We start from the raw sequence: 22,714 nt of genomic DNA on the forward strand, positions 1-22,714 counted from the left end.
TGTAAACCCCAATGAGTCCAAACCTTTGCTCATAAGACAATCCCTCCATCTAGTGAACCTTCTCTCAACTGCCTCCAATGAAATGATATCTTTCCTTAAATAAGAGGGCCAAAACTGCACACTTTCTACCCTGTATACACATTCAAATGATTTTTATTTCCGTTCAAAATATTTTTGATGGTTGAAAATGCCGTGATGTACAGGGTGGATAGCAAGTTTCCTGGACTGAATCACTTACTTTCATCTGAAGCAATACTAGGTTTTATTTCATTGCATGCTTTGGGGAAACAGAACGTCACACGTACCTTTATACCAAATTAGAACAGCACGACAACAACTTACTATTATCTTTATGTCTATAGGGTGGAAACATTAGATTGCACTGTTAACAGTGAATTTTAATGTCAATTTTGAGGGAAACATTTGTTTTTATTCTTATTAGGCAGAAACCATTTTTGCTTGGGTTTGAAATTGTGCTGAAACAAGAAAAAGGAGAAAGGATTTCAATGTTCGTTTTAACAGTCATATTATATAATGCATGTATATATTTCTCCTAGATATCTCCGAAGCATTGTTACATTTGCAGTGCAGTCATCAGAAAATCACTTAAGAAATAATTGTTGCCAGTGTAGTTGGTAAGGTTTACTAAGTGATACAACTTGAAGTAGAGTCAATTATTTGCTCAGGATAATTATCAGTGGCAAAGTCACAGCGTTTAACTTTTCTGCTTTGCAGAAATCAACAGAGACAATTTCCATTTATTTGAATAGATCAAAATTCTCTGAAGCTACAGTGTTTCATAAAAATTCAACTTGATGAAAATGAAATTGCTTACTATTTCAAAACAGAAAGGAGCAAATATAAGAAAACAGAGTCTTCTTACTCACCCTTGCTATTTGATCTGCCATCTGAAGACGCCCATCCAGCTCCCGTCTGATTTGAGCTGCCTGCTCATCTGGGTTATCAAGCTGGGAATACAATGGAACAATGTTAATTTGGTATTGACTCATTGTTATTGATGTGAAAGTGAAGCAAATTAAGGACTGTGATCAAGAAAAGTAGCATTTGTCCCCCCATTTTAAGAAATTTAATGGGTGTTGCTGAGCAAAGAGACCTTGGAGTGCAGATTCATACTTCATTGAAAATAGAGTTGCAGGTGGATAGGATAATGAAGGAGGAGTTTGGTATGCTTTCCTTTATTGGTCAGAGTATTGAGTACAGGAGTTGAGAGATCATGTTGCGGCTGTACAGGACATTGATTAGGCCACTTTTGGAATATTGTGAGCAATTCTGGTCTCCTTCTTATCGAAGGATGTTGTGAAATTCAAAAGGGTTCAGAAAAAATTTACAAGGATGTTGCCAGGGTTGGAGGACTTGAGCAATAGGGAGAGGTTGAATAGGCTGTAGCTGCTTTTCCTGGAGTGTCAGAGGCTGAGCGGTGACCTTATAGAGGTTTATAAAATCATGAGGGGCATGGATAGGATAAATAGACAATGTCTTTTCTGTGGGTTGGGGGAGTCCAGAACTGGAGGGCATAGGTTCAGAGTGAGAAGGGAAAGATATAAAAGGGACCTAAGGGGCAGCATTTTCATGCAGAGGGTGGTGCATTTATGAAATGAGCTGCCAGAGGAAGTGGTGGAGGCTGGTATAATTACAACATTTAAGAGGCATCTGGATGGGTATGTGAATAGGAAGGGATTGGAGGGATATGGGCCAGGTGCTGGCAAGTGGGACTAGAGTAGATTGGGATATCTGATCGGCATGGACAAGTTGAACTGAAGGATCTGTTTGTGCTGTACACCTCTATGACTGATTCGGATCACCATTGTTAACAGCTAACCCGAGAATGCAACTTTAAAAAAAAAGGGTTTTGTGATTTACACATGAAAGAAGTGAAACTATCACTGTATTCTAACAGATGAAAGGCTTAACAGACAATCAATTTTTCAATGCGTAATTTCAGTTACATCACACTGCAAATTTTTGCTATAAATTCTATATTACGATCGAGCCCTCCACAATCACCTGATGAAGGAGCGTTGCTCCGAAAGCTAGTGTGCTTTCAATTAAACCTGTTGGACTATAACCTGGTGTTGTGTGATTTTTAACCTCTATGACTCTAAGTGATTTTTGGGGAAAAATGGCATTCATATTGAATGTGCACAACTGTGGGGTGAAATATATTAAATGACATATTGATAGAGACATTAATGTGCATGGAATTAACATCCACCATAAGTATGCAGAACAAGTAGACCGTAACACCAAGCAGCATGCAATGCTGTTCTCAATGCAGTGAGATCATTTGAGTTCAGCATATCAGCCAACAGTTTCCATGAACCTGGCACAGCTCGGCAAGCATTCAGCAACAGGAAGAGCACTCCAGTGTGTAACTTTCTGGCAAATACATTCAGCAAGCGTACAATGAGAGTAATTCTGACACACACCATCTGACAGCACCAGTTATTGGCGTGCTGAAAGAACAACTCCAATGGATGTACAGTTCTGGGGGAGGAGCCCTACAGAATGTGGCAGAGTGAGGATCAAGTTTGAATTGGTCTGTTGCAGGCGATGCAATCTCAACATCAGGATGGGGCAGCTCTGGCCTCTAGCTAAGTGGCGGGTGAGCAAGTGAAGGAATCTGAGGAAAATCTAGAAAGCTTCCTTCAGCTCAAGGTTGCCAGCAAAGAACTCATCCAAGATTAATATCAGCAATTGCAGTCCTAATTCCACATTCGTCATCAATTCTCCACGTACCTTCCCTCTGTAATTAAACATCATAGCGTCTGGTTGGCCACAGTGCAAAAATTAAATGTCATAACAAAATAGCTTTTCCCAACTAAAGGTTAAAAGCAAAATCATGCTTTTTTTTCCACCATAGAGCCATGGGTGATATCTAGACCAGGGGAACCATAACTGATTTAATGAGCCATTCGCAGTTTCACTGTACCGTCCGTAAGTAGGGCTTATGCCCGAAACGTCGATTCTCCTGTTCCCTGGATGCTGCCTGACCTGCTGCGCTTCTCCAGCAACACATTTTCAGCTCTGATATCTAGACCAACTGGTTAATATGCATCAACAGGCACATTGACAGGGTAAAAGGATGAATGCTCTCTCCATGGAACTAATGTCACTCCCCAAAGATGATGCCATGGAAATTCTATTAATCTATTAGAGGACTACCTGCTAATTGCTGTGAGACCCTGCATTCCTTTTGCACAGTGTAACCCATAGTCAAATAGCAGCAGTTTGACCTTCCAGGACAAAGTCTCATTCTCCACTGAAGATACAGGGTGGTTGCTGCTTGTGTTGAAATGGGAGCTGAGACATCAGCTATCAGAAACTGCATGAAGGTTAGATCTACATCTAAGTTGGAGGTGGCCACCACTTTAATGCTGAGAACAATGTGCTCCAAATGCTAAAAAGCCCAAAGTTGAATTGGAATGATCTCCTCCATACTTCTTGGTATTGTAACATAGAAACATAGAATAAAGAGCAAGAGTAGGTCATTCAGCCCTTTGAGACTATTTGCCATTCACTATGACCATAGCTGATCATCCAACTCAGGACCCTGTTTCCACTTTCTCCCTACATCTTTTGATCCCTTTAGCCCCAAGAAACATATCCACCTCCTTCTTGAAAACATTCAATGTTTTAGCCTCAACTTCTTTCTATGGCAAAGAATTTCACAGACTCATCACTTTCTGGATGAAGAGACTTCTCATCACTGTCATAAAGGGTCTACCATTTATGGTCCTTATGACCCTTGATTCTGGACTCCCCAGTCATTGAGAACATCCTTCCAGCATCAACCCTGCCTTATCCTATTAGAATTTTAGAGTTTTCAATGAGATTCCCCCACATTCGTTTGACCTGGTGAATATAGTCTGAACAGATCCAGTCTCTCCTGACATAGCAGTCCTGCGATCCCAAGAATCAGTTCAATAAGTATTCTTTGCACTTACACAAATAAAGCCACAAAAACTGCAGACAATGCTCCAGGTATGGTCTCCAGGTAAGGCTCTATACAATTGAGGCAAAACATCCCTGTTCCAGTACTCAAATCATCTCACTCTGAAGACTAACATACCATTTGCTTTCTTTACTGCCTATTGCTCCTGCATACTTTTCTCAGCAACTGGTGTACAAGGACACCCAGGTCTCGTTGCACCCTCTCCCTTTCCCAATCCATTGCCATTCAGATAAATAATCTGCCTTCCAGCTTTTACTACCAAAATGGATAACCTACATTTATCCACATACACTGCAAAATGCTATATGTATATCTACTGACCTAACCTCTCTGCATCCTCCTTATAGTTCACCCTCCCACCCAGTTTTGGGTCATCTGCAAATTTGGAGATATGACACGTGGTTTCCTCATCAAAATTACGAATATATATTTTGCGCACTAAGCACAATCCTTGCGGTACACCACTAGTCATAGGCTGCCACTCAGAAGAAAGATCCATTTATTCCTCATCTTTGTTTCCTATCTTCCAACCAGTTCTTTATCCATGTTGGTATGCTATGTTAATCCCATGCGCTTTAGTCTTGCATACTAATCTCTAACATTGGACCTTATCAAAAGCCTTCTGAAAAGGTTTTATGATAAGATTTCCATTGCACTAATCATTTTGTAGCACAAACCATCAGCATTCATTCAAACTCTTCATATCAATACCCTGCAGCAGAAAACTCAAATGAGCTGGCACTTTTGGGAATAAACAGGTTGCAAACAGGACAGAGGCAAGAACAGAAGCATCTCACCATGTGTAAAACCCTCCTCTAATAATTCCTCTATGATATGCTCACTGTAGGTATTGGACCGGGTAACTAAGTGTGATAAATCAGGTGACAGTGCTGTATCCCTCATTACCCTCTTCCTAGCATTCTCCACTGGCAGGTCAGGGTGCTTGCATTTCCTTTCCAATTGCGGATATAGATATCTCTCCTCCTTTCCAGCAAGACCTCCAATGCAGTGTCTGAAAATTTTGAAGTCTGCTTTCCCTTATTGTGCCATTTCCTCACACTTTTCCCAGGTCAGATTTCTACAACCACAACATCAACCAAAATCAGCCCCTTTTAGGGATGCAGACTAACGTTAAATGCAGCTTGGAACAGGAGAATTGATATTTCGGGCATATGGCCTTCATCAGGAAAAGGACTCTTGCCCGAAATGTCGATTCTCCTGCTCCTCCGATGCTGACTGACCCACTGTGCTTTTCCAGCACTACACTATCAACTCTGATCTCCAGTATCTGCAGTCCTCACTTTCTCCTTTAAGTGCAGCTAGCCACTTACTAGCTTGCTGATGAGTCCAGTCAATCAACAGTGGTTGGTGTTAATTGGACACGAAGAACAAAAATCAGGTAGCACAACTTTGGCTGGCTGCCTGTATTATACACACCAAGCATGGGATAATCATGCATTGCTATGTCTGTTTTTGGAGGCTAATTGAGGTTAGTTTTCCATGACTCTTAATGGTCACCGTTGCATCCTCTTTTGTATGCTGTGCAATTCAGCCTGCTATGACTAACCTGATACTGGCTACCCTTACATTAACAGTACATAAGTAGACAGAAAATGTTAAACAAGAATTTTATGGGACATTTCAAGACATTTGATCATGACTCATTGCTTGAGAAGTAAGATTTGATATAGAATTTAGTTAAATCTATTGCAATGTTTTATTTTAAACATGAATTCATAATGCAACAATATGTACTCCTATATTTTTCATTACAAGTTCTGTTTTCTACATGGCTGGGCTGTTTGCAGTTATTTCCCGACATATTAAAAAGCCGGGAACTGTTTTCTCCAAAGATAAGAATATAATCTTGAAACAGCTGTGTTGTATTTGCCTCAGGCTTCAGTGCCAGACATTAAGCCATTACCAATTCAAAGGGCTTACTTTTCCCTTTATGAACATGTAGGGGAATCAGTATGACTCAGCTAATGCAGAGGAAGGAAAGAAAATGGAGCATACACTTGGCTCCAGCTTGTTTCAAGTCTGTGGCATTCAGACTTAGCATAGAGTGTTGTGTCTCTCTGGGTGATCAAGCTCAGAGAGGAATTAAATTAAATGTTATGGGCTGGAATTCCTACTTTGGGTGAAATTAGTTATTACAGAGTAAATTGCACCAGTTTAGAGAAATGCTAACCTTCCTAAATTTCTGCTTAAAATTATTTAACTATTGCAGAATGCAATATCTAATTTAAATCAAAGCAACTAAGCTGGGCATTTCAATTTTGACTTTGAGAAATATTCCTACATATATTCGAGTGATATCTTCGTGAAGTTGGATTTAAATGTATTTATGACAAGTAGTATTTTTTTAAATTAGTGTCAATCAGGCTGGATGAAGGCCTTGCCAACAAAACTGGCCAAGGCAGTGGGGCCAAACAACATGCATAAATCCATGTTGGAGTTAGTTGATCTCATAATCACACTGCATCACTTGCTGGGTGGCATCTGAACATGTGTCAGAGAAGCAAACCTGTAGAGACAGCTTTCACTCAGCATGGCACATTTAAAACTAGTGCAAAATATCATCAAAACAAAAATTGTACTGAATAAAAATGTGCCTAATATTCCCTGATCTTTTGCCAATTATGTCAATTTATACCGAAGAAAATAACAAAACCAAATAGAAAGTCCATATCCAGACATTTCAAATTCTAAAATTTAATGTTTTCTGCTCAAAAATGCATATTACGTTGGTCAATTGGCATTCATGAAGCACTGAAGATGGTTCAAAACATCCCCACCCACTCCTCACAGAGCATCATTATTCACACATGTTTCTGCTGAAGGCTTACTGAAGAAGCACCAATAACTGAATTTTGTGCTTCAAACAGATTTGCTCATTTTTACTTCAGTCCTAACACTGAAATGAATATTTACTCATTTTACATAACTATTCATCAAATATCTCAAAAGGCAACTGTTTGAATTTTACAGATGTGAACAGTGAACTCCTCTTGAAAACAGATGAAACATTTGCAGCCAGGATTGCTAATGTGCTAGTCACTTGTGGGAAACTTGTTCGATCAAATCTACAATGTTACCTAGAAAACCTGTCAGCTTGGCTGTCCATGACCTGGTGTTTCTTCATTGGTCAGATGTAACAAAAGGCAGCAGCCTCATTTCTCCCCACACAGCCATTCCAACCCCAGGGCCAAGGACAGAAATTAAAGGTTCTGAAGAAATGTCACTACAGATTCAAAATGTTAATTTTGTTCTCTCCCTACGGATGCTGCCAGAACTGAGTTTATTTCCAATTTTATCATAGAAATTGCAGGCCTGAACGCTGCTCTGGATCTAGGCACTCAGTCCCCTATCCAATCCTAGCCCACGCCTGATGCCCCTAGACCTGAGCACAGCAGAATTGAACACAATGAACCCACTAGAATCCTGATTAGTCGGTCCTGATTTATTTCCATTTGTCCCAGGTCCTACATCCCACCAGAAGATTAACTCAAATCAGGTCCCATCTAATTGTTAATACATTAAATTAGATTCCTACAGTGTGGAAACAGGCCCTTTGGCCCAATCAGTCCACACCGACCCTCCGAAGAGTAACCCACCCAGACCCATTTCCCTCTGACTAATGCACCCAACACTATGGGCAAATTAGCATGGCCAATTCACCTGACCTGCACATCTTTGGACTTTGGGAGGAAACCGGAGCACCCGGAGAAAACCCACGCAGACATGGGGAGAATGTGCAAACTCCACACAGACAGTCACCTGAGGCTGAAATAACCTAGGTAACTGTCTGTGTGGAGTTTGCACGTTCTCCCTGTGTCTGCATGGGTTTCCTCTGGGTGTTCCAGTTTCCTCCCACAGTCCGAAGATGTGCAGGTCAGGTGAATTGGCCATGCTAAATTGCCCATAGCGTTGGGTGCATTAGTCAGAGGGAAATGGGTCTGGGTGGGTTACTCTTCAGAGGGTCGGTGTGGACTGGTTGGGCCGAAGGGCCTGTTTTCACACTGTAGGGAATCTAATCTAATATAATCTATTAACAATTAGATGGGACCTGACTTGAGTTAATCTTCTGCTGGAATGTAGGACCTGGGACAAATGGAAGTAAATCAGGACCGACTAATCAGGATTCTAGTGGGCTCATTGTATTCAATGCTGCTGTGTTCAAGTCTGGGGGCATCAGGGGTGGGCTAGGATTGTATAGGGGGCTGAGGGCCTAGATCTAGAGCAGCATTCAGGCCTGCAATTTCTATGATAAAATTGGAAAGTGCTGGGTAAACTCAGCATATCTGGCAGCATCTGTGGGGAGAAGCTGTTGGAGAAATGTCGAGGATGGGGATGGCAGTGAGGGTGGGGTGGTTTGGGTTTCTGAGCAATGCATATGTCTTGGGACTGGAAATCTTGGGCATATCATTTGAAGGCAACTTTGGGTATCAGGCCCTGTCTGAGAATATGCGAGGGGGAGGAAAATCTGCACTTTGTTTTATATGCAGCTGCACTGTACTCAATGACATCATTTCACCATTCATTCTTTAATGCTGCAAATAAATCAATCTTTTTGTCTGATTTAGTAATAAAACCATCAATGCAATACATCTGACGCTCATGAACAAGTATTTGAATGATATTCAACTTAATCTTATCTTTACAGGGAAAATGATTTTAGGAGTTCAGGGGGAAAAAAGCTTATGAATCAGAAAAAAAGCTGATAATTACCTAAATCTGTAGCCATTAATTTGAGCAAACATGACTCAAACAAACTACACAGGGCAGCCAACCCACACAGTAAGGCTCACATAACATGAGGAATTCATTAAATATGCTATGCATACATGGTACTTCTATGATGAGTAATTGCTTTTGTTTCCTTTTGTAAGTACACCAAGTAGCAATGATATCAAACTTACAAATTCCTAATAAATTAGAATCGGAAATTGAAGAGCAAAATATTATAAGCTAGAAGCAAGCTGGTGTATCATAAGGTTGAAGTGTAATACAGTACTCAGAACTCAACATAAGCACATCAAGCAGTCTACAATCTGACCTTACAACCCTGTGTGTGTTCACATCTTAAGCACAATTCCCTTTATTGACTCGAATATTTAAATAACAGCAGCTTGCAGCCTTACTGATATACCCACTGGTCCTGGGCAACAGCAGCTCCCTAGAACAATCGACATTTATCACTGAACACTTTTTTTAAAAATTAGCTTGTTTTTCCAATTATTGATTACATTCTTCTGCAAAAAAAAGTTATTCAATCTTTTTAGTCCAGAACTCTGAAGACCACAATAAGATCAAATAAGGAGCAGAAATTAGGCATTTAACCCACTCGAACATTCCTGCCATTCATTAGCATCATGGATGTTCTGATTGTAGCCAAATTTCTGCTTCTCTGTCTCCCATAACCTTTGACTCCATTGCTGATCAAAACTCAGCCTAACTTTAATTATCCTAAATGATCCAGCCTTTACTGTTCTAGGGAGTTAATTCCAAAGACTAATGACCTTCTGTGTGAGAAAAACAATCCTCATCATCTTAAATTGGAGACAACTTATTTATAAATTGTGTCTCCTAGCTCTAGATCACCCTATGAGAGGAAACATCCTCCCAGCATCTGGCCTGTTAAGCCCCTTCAGAATCCTATTTGTTTAAATAAGATTACTTGTTCTAAACTCCACAGAGTAAAGGCCTAACTTTCCACCCGAGACCCAGGAAATATCAAGTGAACCTTCTCTGAACTGCTTCAAATGCAAATATATTTCTCCTGTGAAGAGATACAAAATATGTTTTCAAGTTTCTTCCAATTTCCTTATTTCCCATTCTTAATTCCAGACTCTCACTTTCTTAAGGTAGAAACATTCACCTTTGCTACTCTTTTCCTATTTATGTACTCAAAGAAGCTCCAACTGTCTGCTAGTTTTTAATATTTTACTGATTTTTTAAAAAGATCTTTTCAATGTTCTGATTTACCACCAACCTTTGCGGCATCATACACTTTTCTAAATAATTTAATATCCTTAACTTTTTTAGTTGGCCACAGGTGGTGCATCTTTCTTGGAGTGCCTTTCTTTCTCAACTGAATGTATATTTTAGGAAAATTATTAAATGTCTCCTTAACTACTTCTCTGTCGTCTTATGTTTCAAGCTATTCACTCAGCCCATTTCAGCTGGATCTGATTTGTATAATTGTCTTAGTTCAAGTTTAAGGCACTAATTTCTGATTCAAGTTTCTTTGACTCAAGCTGGTTCTGAAATTCAATCAGATTATGATCACTCTTATGTAGAATATCCTTTATTTGGAACTCATTATCAATCCTGTCTCCTTATACAGTAACATTTTATATACACACACACACAAACACACACATACACACAACACACACACACAGCAACAGTCCAAAATGTGCAGGTTAGCTGGGATTGGCTATGTTAAATTATCCATAAATAGGGTAGGGCAGGTGGGATACTCTTTGGAGGGTTTGGTGTGGATTCAAATGGACCACATGGTCTGGTTCTACACTCTAGGGATTCTATGCTTGCTGGTTGCTTCCAGAATGTTTTGTTCTAAAAAAGACTGTTCCCAATATGCTCTATGAACTTATTTTCTAGCTAATTTTGATTTGCCCAATCTATGAAGGTGGTTAAAATGAATTCTGACAAACCCCGATTACATTGCAGCTTATACTCTACCCAACAGTTTACTAATTTATAGTAAATTAGAATTGGTGCATGGATGCCCAAAATATAAAAAGAGGGAAGCATGCTGGTGCTTCATAACGTGGAAGCATAATACAGTTCAAACAACACACCATAAGCACAGGCCCACAATCTGAATTTAAAACCGTGTGTGTGTGTGTGTGTGTTCAGATCTCAAATACAGTTCTCTCACTGACTTAATATGTAACTAAGTGTAGCTTATGTAACTAAGTGTAGCATTCCTGAAGAAGGGCCTGTGCCCGAAACGTCGAATCTCCTGTTCCCTGGATGCTGCCTGACCTGCTGTGCTGTTCCAGCAATAAAGTTTCAACCTAGCTTATAATCCTACCTATCCACTCATTGGTACTGTCTAATGTAACGACTGTTGAGGGTCCTATAAATTGCTCCCACTAGCGACTTCTTTCATTTATTATCTATTATCACCTACTTAAATTGATAATACAATTTGATCTGCCAAAACAAAAATATTTCTCACACTTTCTACCAATCTTGTGTTAACAGAACTATTCCACCTTCTTTCTTTCTTGTCCTTCCAGAATGTCAATTATTCTTAAATATTCAGGTTCTATCTGTTGTTATATTAAAGCAATATCTCTATAATGGCTATCTTATCATAATTACTTATTTCTACTTTTGCTGATAATTTATCCATCTTATTACGAATGCTAAGTGCATTCAGAGTCTTTAAATCTGTCTTTTGACAACTGGTGCAGTCCTACGTTTGTATGCTCTGTCCCGTCCTGTCACACACTGATTGTTATTATTTGCGTTGCTACCCTGAACTATTGCCTTATCCATTCTCTTTAACTTTCCAAATCTTACCCCTCACCCCCATCTCCCAACTTTAAATCACCCTTTCCACATTCTGGTAGGGAAAGAAATTTGAAAAACCAGTTCCAAGATACGTCCTTGGAGATAAGAATACACTTCAATTGTTCTTGAACTTGATTTTTAATTCATCCAGAATAGTTAGACATAAATATCTTTAAAATTTAAAATGTTCTGTTTAAATGAATTGAATTGATTGAATTGAAATAGCTTTATTGTCACATGTACTCAAATTGAGTCATAGAGATGTACAGCATGGAAACAGACCCTTCAGTCCAATCCGTCCATGCCAACCAGATATCCCAACCCAATCTAGTCTCACCTGCCAGCACCCGGCCCATACCCCTCCAAACCCTCCCTATTCATATAACCATCCAAATGCCTCTTAAGTGTTGCAATTGTACCAGCCTCCACCACTTCCTCGGGCAGCTCATTCCATACACATACCACCCTCTGTGTGAAAAGGTTGCCCCTTAGGTCTCTTTTATATCTTTCCTCTCTCATCCTAAACCTATGCCCTCTAGTTCTGGACTCCCCGACTCCAGGGAAAAGACTTTGCCTATTTACCCTATCCATGCCCCTCATAATTTTGTAAACCTTTATACGGTCACCCCTCAGCCTCCGATGCTTCAGGGAAAACAGCGCCAGCCTGTTCAGCCACTCCCTATGCTTAAGTCCTCCAACCCTGGCAACATCCTTGTAAATCTTTTCTGAACCCTTTCAAGTTTCACAACATCTTTCTGATAGGAAGGAGACCAGAATTGCATGCAATATTCCAACAGTGGCCTAACCAATGTCCTGTACAGCCGCAACATGACCTCCCAACTCCTGTATTCCATACTCTGACCAATAAAGGAAAGCATACCAAACGCCTTCTTCACTATCCTATCTACCTGCGACTCCACTTTCAAGGAGCTATGAACCTGCACTCCAAGGTCTCTTTGTTCAGCAACACTCCCTAGGACCTTACCATTAAGTGTATAAGTCGCACTAAGATTTGCTTTCCCAAAATTCAGCACCTTGCATTTATCTAAATTAAACACCATCTGCCACTTCTCAGCCCATTGGCCCATCTGGTCAAGATCCTGTTGTAATCTGAGGTAACCCTCTTTGCTGTCCACGACACCTCCAATTTTGATGTCATCTGCAAACTTACTAACTATACCTCTTATGCTCGCATCCAAATCATTTATGTAAATGACAAAAAGTAGAGGACCCAGCACCGATCCTTGTGGCACTCACTGATCAGAGACCTCCAGTCTGAAAAACAACCCTCCACCACCACCCTCTGTCTTCTACCTTTGAGCCAGTTCTGTATCCAAATGGCTAGTTCTCCCAGTATTCCATGATATCTAAACTTGCTAATCAGTCTCCCATGGGGAACCTTGTCGAATGCCTTACTGAAGTCCATATCGATTATATCTACCGCTCTGCCCTCATCAATCCTCTTTGTTACTTCCTGAAAAAACCCAATCAAGTTTGTGAGACATGATTTCCCATGCACATGTTGACTATCCCGAATCAGTCCTTGCCTTTCCAAGTACATGTACATGCTGTCCCTCAGGATTTCCTCCAACAACTTGCCCACCACCCACATCAAGCTCACTGGTCTATAGTTCTGTGGCTTGTACTTACCACCCTTCTTAATCAGTGGCACCACGTTAGCCAACCTCTAGTCTTCCGACACCTCACCTGTGACTATCGATGATACAAATATCTCAGCAAGAGGTCCAGCAATCACTTCTCTAGCTTCCCACAGAGTTCTAGGGTACACCTGATCAGGTCCTGGAGATTTATCCACCTTTACCCCTTTCAAGACATCCAGCACATTCTCCTCTGTAATCTGGACATTTTGCAAGATGTCACCAACTATTTCCCTACAGTCTATATCTTCCATATCCTTTTGAGTACAGTGGCAAATTTATAAGCCACCACTTACAGCTCCATCTTCGTTAAAAAGGTACCCAAGTACAGCTTTTCAGTTATAAGATTAGTAACAGTGTAACAATATATGGTTATTTTTAATAATTTGCACATAGCTTGTCCAGTATTTCAAAGCACTTTATAGAGGCATATTCAAAGGATTGACCAAAATCTTGATCCAAAGCAGCTAGTTTTAAGAAGGGCTTCAAAGAAGGAAAGGCATATAGAATGAGAGGGCATTCCAAAGCTTGTAGTCGTAGGAAGCCAGAAGCACAGATTCCAAAAGTAGGGCAAAGAAAAGGTTTCACAAGAGACAGAGAAATGTAGAATTATGTGGAATTTGGAGGGCAAGAGGAGGTTAATGACAGATATGGAACTTGCCCATGAGAAATTCAAATATGAGGCTTGGATTTTAAATTAGAATTTTTGGTGGCAAATAAAATAACCATTTGGTGTTTTATTCAATCCTTACACACAATATTAACAAAAATGACAAGAAATATGATGCGCAAATATATAGTAAGCTTGTGCTAATTGTATATTTCAAATAACTTCCTAGAAACATGTAAAATATGTGTACTTTATTTAATTATAAGGAAAAAAATCCACGTTCACTTGAAAGTTGATTTTCCCTTTTTCATTTGCAACAATTGGTAGCTCACTATTGTCCAAAAAGTTAAATGATTGGCTAACCAGTCTCTGCAAATGCTATTGTGAATTGGGGCAGTCTAGGATATCTACCAATGAGTATCACCTTTCCTTATTGTGGAATTGAGGCCTAATCAATTATATGAAATCACTGAAATCAGACAAGCTTGGGTGTATTTGAAATTTTCCTAAATCAACTGTTCAGCAATTTAATAAACAACAGGTGAAGGGGTTAATGTAGGGGAATGGGTCTGGGTGGGTTGCGCTTCTGCGGGTCAGTGTTGGGCTGAAGGGCTTGTTTCCACACTGTAATTAATCTAATCTAATCAAAAACCTCTGGAGCAGGTAGGACTTGAACAGAGGCCTCCTTACTCAGAGGTAGAGACATTACAACTGCACAAAAAAGTCCCTTCAGGGCTGCAATCTATTGACTTACCAAACAGAATCACCAAGCTGCAGTAGTCAATGCACTCATCAGTTACAATGCTAAACGTGTAGAGTCCCAATTGTTTGTTAATGTATACATTGCCTGGTATTGTATTGTGCTGTAAACTATAGTGAGGTAACAGTTTTGATTCCTTGCCTGTGAAATATAAATCCAATGTTTCCAAACTTAACACAGCATTCATTTTTAATTGTTAATACAGCTACAACTTGTCAACTTGGCTTAAATTTTGATAGATAATCACATTCTAAGAAACATAATATGGGTAGAAATCTTGTATATATTGAAAAATAGCTAATTTGTTGCTCATTTATGTTTTGATCATTTCAGTTATACACTACCCTGCTGCATATTAAACTTTTGCATCAAAGTCAGTTTTTTTCTCCATGTGTCAAATCTCGATACATAGCTTTGAAGCTCTGTGGTTTAGGTTTGATTGAGGAATAGTTATTATGTTAAACAATAGTCTCCAAATTTTTCAGCGTCCTCTAAACTTCCAGACTTGCTCAATAGAAGTTAACTTACTGCAAGCATTTTTTTGAGTTAACTTACTGCATTAGAAAAGAAAATAGCCTTCACTGCTTTCACAGCACCTTGTTCAATGAGAGAACCAGTGTTTAGCCAGGAAGTAGATGAGCTGAAAATTTGACAATTCTACAACAGTTTTCTCAGTCACCAGGGATGTCACTCTGAAAAATCAATGTACAGTACACCTTGGTCTTTTCTCCAGGTCCTTCTCATCAGATATTGGCTGAGGAGGAAGAAATCAAAGGAATACAGAGGGTGAAGAACAGTGTAAAGAAGGAGGGTAAAATCACAATAAATTACAAATCTTATTGTTTTCAATATGATTATCAGGGGTCATTCACATTGTCAAAGCAACTACTGAGGAGAAGTGTAGTGTTTTTCTGCACAGAAGGATACCAATCGTGCACACAAGTACAGAATGACACAGGCAGGGACAATACAATAGGTTGTCTCCCTCTATTTCTCATGAAGGAATGAATGTTGCAAATTACTCAGGAGATGGTTGTGTACCATGACTACATGCTGCAGGGATAGGCTGAAGTTCATCTGGGGATCCTCGAGATGCTTGTAGTTTCAACCACAGTTCTGAAATTCCTCTTCTAACTGATCTGGTATCTGGGCTTGTGCAAAGAAAGCAGTTTTATTTTCTCTTGATGAGGCCCCTGAAGTCCTCACTTACATCTGGGAATTGTGGCTTGTGAAGACCCCTCTAACTTACACTCTAACCCAGTTAGGATACTAATCCCTGTGTTGCTGCTCAAGTATAATGAAGACAATGATGGGTGCCTCCTCGGAACAATTTTCCTTCCCTTGGTTGTCTGCTTCCACAGCTCATATATACTGAGGAGAGAATAGAAAAAGGAGACAAAACTTGGCATGGACGAAGAATTTAAACAGAAGCAGATATTTAGCATCACGCTACTGTTAGATTCAATGGCCTTACTTTTGTTTCTTCTTAGTCATGCAGAGGATTGCAGACAAACTATTCAGATAACCCTGGCCTCAGAAACTCCTATCCTTTCTGTTTTGGAACAGTCTCTGAATTTCAGCTCAAAAAGATGGATGATGGTGGCTGGTCATCTCTTGGTCTTAATACCTCTCCTTTTTGATGTTGTGCACATTTTGTGCCAGAGAAAGATAGTGGAAGAGTTAGTGACTATTTCTGCAGTGTACAGTGCACACGCAGGGCCTTTGCGATTGTTATGCAGATGCTGTGAGAAAGAGCCAAGATTCAGTTTGGGGAGATGTTTTAAGTAGCACACATATATCTCGAATATCATGTGAGAAATTAACCAACAACCCTTTGAAAATCCCAGGTAATAGTTTCTCATTAAAGTATATCTAATTAAAGATACATTTTGTTACATTAAATCGAATCTAAATTTGAAATGTACAGTAAAAAGAAACTAACGAACCAGACAAAAGCACCACTGAGTGACTGAGTATTTTCATTTCATTCCAAATCTATGCAGCCATACAGCCCAACCACCATTTGGCAAGAGCTTTTAGTGTGGTGATTTATGCTGATAATACAAACTAATACATGCAGGTTCATAGCTACTCATTTTATTGTTGGGCAAGTTGTAGACAATTTTCCAAATGTCTATTGTCACACTTCTATGTGCCTTCTCAAAAATGTCACACCATCATTGAATTGCACTGAATTTTCAGCAGCAAAGTGAGAGAATTTCTAAATCCAACAAGAGGTACCTCAGAATACATGCAATTTTTTTCCCACTTGTAATCAACTTATGACACACCTAGAGCATAATGGGGCCTCCAAGCCCAGAGATATGGACACTACCACTGTGCCACAGGATCCCATTTTTAACTTTTGTTGAATTCAAGTTTCACCATTTGCCATGATGAGATTGAAAAGCAGGTCCCCAGAACATCACCTGAGTAGAAAATAGAAACAGAACAAGTTCTGCACAAGAGTCACATCAGACTCAACATAGAACATTACAGCGCAGTACAGGCCCTTCGGCCCTCGATGTTGCACTGACCTGTCATACCAACCTGAAGCCCATCTAGCCTACACTATTCCATGTACATCCATATTTGTCCAATGACGACTTAAATGTACTTAAAGTTGGCGAATCTACTACTGTTGCAGGCAAAGCATTCCATACCCTTACTACTCTCTGAGTAAAGAAACTACCTCTGACATCTGTCCTATATCTATCACCCCTCAATTTAAAGCTATGTCCCCTCATGCTCGCTGTCACCATTCTTGGAAAAAGGCTCTCCCTGTCCACCCTATCCAACCCTCTGATTATCTTCTATGTCTCTATTAAGTCACCTCTCAATCTTCTTCTAACGAAAACAACCTCAAGTCCCTCAGCCTTTCCTTATAAGACCTTCCCTCCATACCAGGCAACATCCTAGTAAATTGCCTCTGCACCCTTTCCAAAGCTTCCACATCCTTCTTATAATGCAGTGACCAGAACTGTACACAATACTCCGAGTGCGGACGCACTAGAGTTTTGTACAGCTGTAGCATAACCTCATGCTTCCGGAACTCAATCCCTCTGTTAATAAAAGCTAAAACCGTATGCCTTCTTAACAACCCTGTCAACCTGGGTGACAACTTTCAAGGATCTGTGCACCTGGACACCGAGATCTCTCTGCTCATCTACACTACCAAGAATCTTACCATTAGCCCAGTACTTTGCATTCCAGTTATTCCGACCAAAGTGAATCACCTCACACTTGTCCACATTAAACTCCATTTGCCACCTCTCAGCCCAGCTCTGAGGCTTATCTATGTCTCTCTGAAACCTATTACATCCTTCGTCACTATCCACAACTCCACCGACCTTAGTGTCGTCTGCAAATTTACTAACCCACCCTTCTACGCCCTCATCCAGGTCGTTTATAAAAATGACGAACAGCAGTGGACCCAACACCGACCCTTGCAGTATACCACTGGTAACTGGACTCCAGGATGAACATTTCCCATCAACCACCACCCTCTGTCTTCTTTCAGCAAGCCAATTCCTGATCCAAACTGCTATATCTCCCACAATCCCATTCCTCCGCATTTTGTACAATAGCCCACTGTGGGGAACCTTATCAAACGCCTTGCTGAAATCCATATACACCACATCAACCGGTTTACTCTCATCTACCTGTTTGGTCACCTTCTCAAAGAACTCAATAAGGTTTGTGAGGCACAACCTACCCTTCACAAAACTGTGCTGACTATCCCTAATCAAATTATTATTTTCTAGATGATTATAAATCCTATATCTTATAACCTTTTCCAACACTTTACCAACAACTGAAGTAAGGCTCACTGGTCTATAATTACCAGGATTGTCTCTACTCCCCTTCTTGAACAGGGGAACCACATTTGCTATCCTCCAGTCTTCTGGCACTATTCCTGTAGACAATGACGATTTAAAGATCAATGCCAAAGGCTCGGCAATCTCCCTGGCTTCCCAGAGGATTGAAAGATAATTCCCATCTGGCCCAGGGGACTTAGCTAGTCAGCTTCGCTTTTCTCTCCATAGCTGCTGCCAGACCTGCTGAGTTTCGCCTATACTGTTTGTTTTTATTTAAGATTTCCAACATCCAAGGTACTTTGCTTTTATTTTTCTGGATTACTAGTCCAACTACAATCTATACCACTTCACCATTATCTCTCCTAAAAAAGCGAATGTTAATCTGCAAAGCAAGTAGAAATAACTGAACTGGCTTTAAACCAGTTATTAAAGATATTTCCTAAGCAACCTGTTCAGAGATGTTATTACACACCTCTGGAGCAAACTTAGGCCTCCTGGCACAGAGATTGGTACATTATCAATGTACCACAATGAGTCCACTACCAATCATTAATTTTTAGAACTATGACTCTCTCCAGCTTAGTCTGATGTTGTTCAGTAAGATTCTACAACATCTTCTGAACAGTGTTTCTCCAAGACGTCCAAACTGTGGGGTTTTCAGAGCTATTTTCAGTAAAAGGTGAAAACAAGCATTGAATTGGTGTTATACTAATATGACACATCTGTTTGAGAGTCTAGATTTAGAATGTAAATTTGGTCCTAATTGCTGATTATCATCACTTGAATTTACCTGCAAGTGCTAGCCAGACACCTGCAGATTTAGTACTCAAGTGTGATTAGATATAATTTTCATGAAAAATTACAAGTACACATGTGGGGGTCCACTTACCAACTTTCAGTGAAGGTATGGAGCTTGCTGGCTGATACAGCAGATATTTCAGAGCTACTCTGGACTGAGTCATGGAGCAGACATCCTCAGATGAGGCACTGGTGATCCAGGATATCCTGAATTTGTCCAGCTACTGCCCTTTTCTCCAGGCTGCTCTGCCTGCTCTCTATACAAGTGAGTGAGTTTGTTTTCTTCTGCTAATTGAAACTTGGGTTTAGGCTTAGGCAAGGTGACCATACACTATACCATGTAAACTCAATAGCTAACAAGCTGACTGCACTCAATCAGTTCTGTAGAAACAGACCAACTCGGTATAAGTTAGGGAGCTTGTTAGTGCAGATGAAATCGCATGCATGTCTTTGCATTTGCTTTTGCTCTTCCACCTATGTTCTTTGTTGGAATTGGTTCTTTCTCCACAAGCAGGAAAGGAGCCTGGCGGTAGGCTACAGCAGTCGCACAACATGCCATGTTGGGTGGGTATTTATGCTATTTGTATTACTTAGACTTAATAAGGTTTTCATTGTGGATTTATAATTTGTAAGGGTGGTAGTGCAGAGAACTAGAAAGAAGGGCCTTGGAGTCAGACCCAGGCTAGCAGTTACATCCTTTAGGACCCGACAAGCTCTATCAAATGTGCTGCTGCTGAGCCAATCTTGCTGGTGGACATAAAAATCCCCCACCCAGAGAACATTTCGCATCCTTGCCACGCTCACTGCTTTCTCCAAGAATCATTCAGCTTGGAAGAGTACAGATTCTTGAGCAGAGGGAGGTCAGTATCTGATAATCAGCAGGAGGTATCTTTGCTGATTTTTAACCTGAAGCCATGATACTTCATGGAGTCAATGTTGAGAATTCCCAGGCCAAGTCCTCCGAACTGTATGTCACTGTGCCACCACCTCTGTTAGTCCTGTCCTGTGGTGGGACAGGACATATTCAGAGATGGTGATGGTGGTGCCTAGGACATTGTAAGGTATGATTCTGTGAGTATGACTATGTTGCTTGATTCGCCTGTGAGACAGCTCTCCCAATTTTGACGTTAGCCTCCAGATGTTGTTCAGGAGGACTTTGCAGAATCGACAGGGCTGTTTCTGCTTTTGTTCTCTCGTGCCTTGGATGATGTCAAATGGTCCATCTGGTTTTATTTAATTATTGAAAATCATGGTGATTAATACAACTGAGTAGCTTGCTAGGTATTTCAAAAGACAGATTCAACCACATTATTGTGAATCTGAAGGAGGCCAGACCAAGTGAGGATGCAGATTTTCTTCCCTGAAGGGCATTAGCGAGCTAGATGAAAGCAAATTACTGCGGATGCTGGAATCTGAAACCAAAAGAGAAAATGCTTGAAAATCTCAGCAGGTCTGGCAGCATCTGTAAGGAGAGAAAAGAGCTGATGTTTCGAGTCTAACTGACCCTTTGTCAAAGCTCCTGTGATCTAGATGGGTTTTTCCAGCAATGGACAATGATTTTATGATCATCACTAGACTCTTTACTCCAGATATTTTTTATTGAATTTAAATTCCACCATCTGCCAGTCTAGCAATAATACCACTTAGTCATCACCTCCCTATGCCCTCCTTCCATTAATCCTGCAGTTCAAGGGATCTTCTTAGCCAGATGTCAAATCATCCTTTCTGATGATGCACCCTATCAAGGTATCAAAGTACTTATTCTGTCCTGAAATTTTCAAAATAAAGAAGAATGTGAATCCTTCAGAGAGGGCCCAAAGAAGTCAGGAATGGTTCCAATCTTGATGAACTTTAGTTCTGTGTATAGATTATTGAAACAGAGACTCTACCTTTTAAAGATGAAAAACTGAAATGAGATTTTAAATAGGTTTTTGAAATGGCAAACAGAAAAATTTTACATATTGAGTGATTAGAATCTGTGGGAATGTATCTGAGGCAGATTCAAATGCAGCTTTTAGAAGGAGATTGGATAAGTACCCGGGGAGAAAGACATTGTGGGTAGCAGGGAATGGGCTGGGGAGTCGGGCTCGCTTGGAAAAAGAGAACGGAAGAAGAGAAGGCCATTTCTTTTTTAGAGAGCCAGCATGGACCAATGGATAAAACCAATCTATGCTTTAATATATCAGATGGACATGAAGATAAATGTGGTCTTCTTCATGCAGTACTTGTCGGACCTATCAATCACAGTACAAACCTAAATTAGAAATAAAACATTATACTCAATCACTACGCTATGCACACAACAAATAAATTATTCCTTGAATGTTTAAGGGCAGACAGGTAAAGCGCTGAAGAAAGGTCAACAGCATTCTGCCCATATAGTTATAGATTTATATTAAGCAATGAAAACTTTGCACAAAACATTGGTTAGGTCACACTTAGAACTCTACGTGTCGCTTAAAGTACTCCACTATAGAAAAAAACATTAATGCTGAAGAGGCTGTACATGATAAAGTCACAACTGTGGGGAAGGTGAAAGAGACAAAGATAAACTGTGAATTATGTGAATTACTGGGACTAGCATCATTAGAACAGCTTTAACTGAGGATGTTACAATTGTCAAAGTCATTGTAGGACAGGTAGGGAAAGATAATTTCATTTCATCAAAAGTTGGTGATAAATTTAAAGCTTCATTGAGAGTGTGAGGGGAAAGGACAACTGAACATTTTATGGAGCCAAAAAAGCATTGCATTTTTAAAACAGAAAATTGGATAAATATCTAAAGCAAAAGAAGATAGAGGCTTATGGAGATACAGCAAGGTAGCAAAGTCAGTATAGGGTTTCTCTAGTATAAAGCCATTTCATTTCCAATATGCTGAACAGTTACCTTTAGTATGATAAATATCAAAAGTCCTTTGTCCAAGTACATGCGGAAGGTTCTATTAATGCAAGGCATGTGTTAAGTGATGGCAGTGATCAAATAGTCCAAATTGAATGCTGCACTTTCATAGTGAGCTCATACAAGAATTTGATTGATGCAATATTTGCAAGAAATACAGAAGAAAGAACGAACAAAGAACAATACAGCATAGGATTAGGCCCTTTAGCCCTCTAGCCTGCATGACACATTTTGTCCTTCCATATTAAAATTGTCTTCACTTAGAGGATCCATATCCCTCTATTCCATTCCTATTCATGTATTTGTCCAGGTGTTTCTGGAATGCTGGTGTTAAGTTTGCTTCTACTACCTCCCCTGCCAGCGTCTTCCTGGCACTCACCACTGTATGAAAAACGTGTCTCTCACATCTTTTTTAAACGTTCCCCCCACTACCACCTCACATCTTAAGCCTGTGTCCTGTAGTAATTGACTCCACCATCCTGAGAAAAAGCCTTATACTTTCCAGTTTATACATGCCATTTCCAATTTTTTAAACTTCTATGCAGTCACCCTTCAACCTCCTGTGTTCCAGTGCAAACAAACCAGTCTATCCAACCTTACTTCATAGCTAAAATCCCCCATAACAGGCAAACCTTTTCTGTAACCTCTCC

General features: G+C 40.1%; 1 protein-coding gene across 14 annotated transcripts in view; it reads right to left on the reverse strand.

Moving 5' to 3' along the window:
* Positions 1 to 22,714, reverse strand: part of cadpsa (Ca2+-dependent activator protein for secretion a) — a 598,940-nt gene that overhangs the window by 362,160 nt on the left and 214,066 nt on the right. For all 14 annotated transcript variants that reach the window (XM_087994403.1, XM_087994397.1, XM_087994398.1 and 11 more), the window contains exon 4: positions 888 to 968. In XM_087994403.1, the coding sequence (XP_087850529.1) occupies positions 888 to 968 (81 nt within the window). The remainder of the gene's footprint in view (positions 1 to 887; positions 969 to 22,714) is intronic.

The sequence above is a fragment of the Chiloscyllium plagiosum genome, unplaced genomic scaffold, assembly GCF_037043375.1.
Source record: "Chiloscyllium plagiosum isolate Xiang-an unplaced genomic scaffold, Cpla_swu_hap1 HiC_scaffold_14, whole genome shotgun sequence".
Classification (NCBI taxonomy): Eukaryota; Metazoa; Chordata; class Chondrichthyes; order Orectolobiformes; family Hemiscylliidae; genus Chiloscyllium; species Chiloscyllium plagiosum.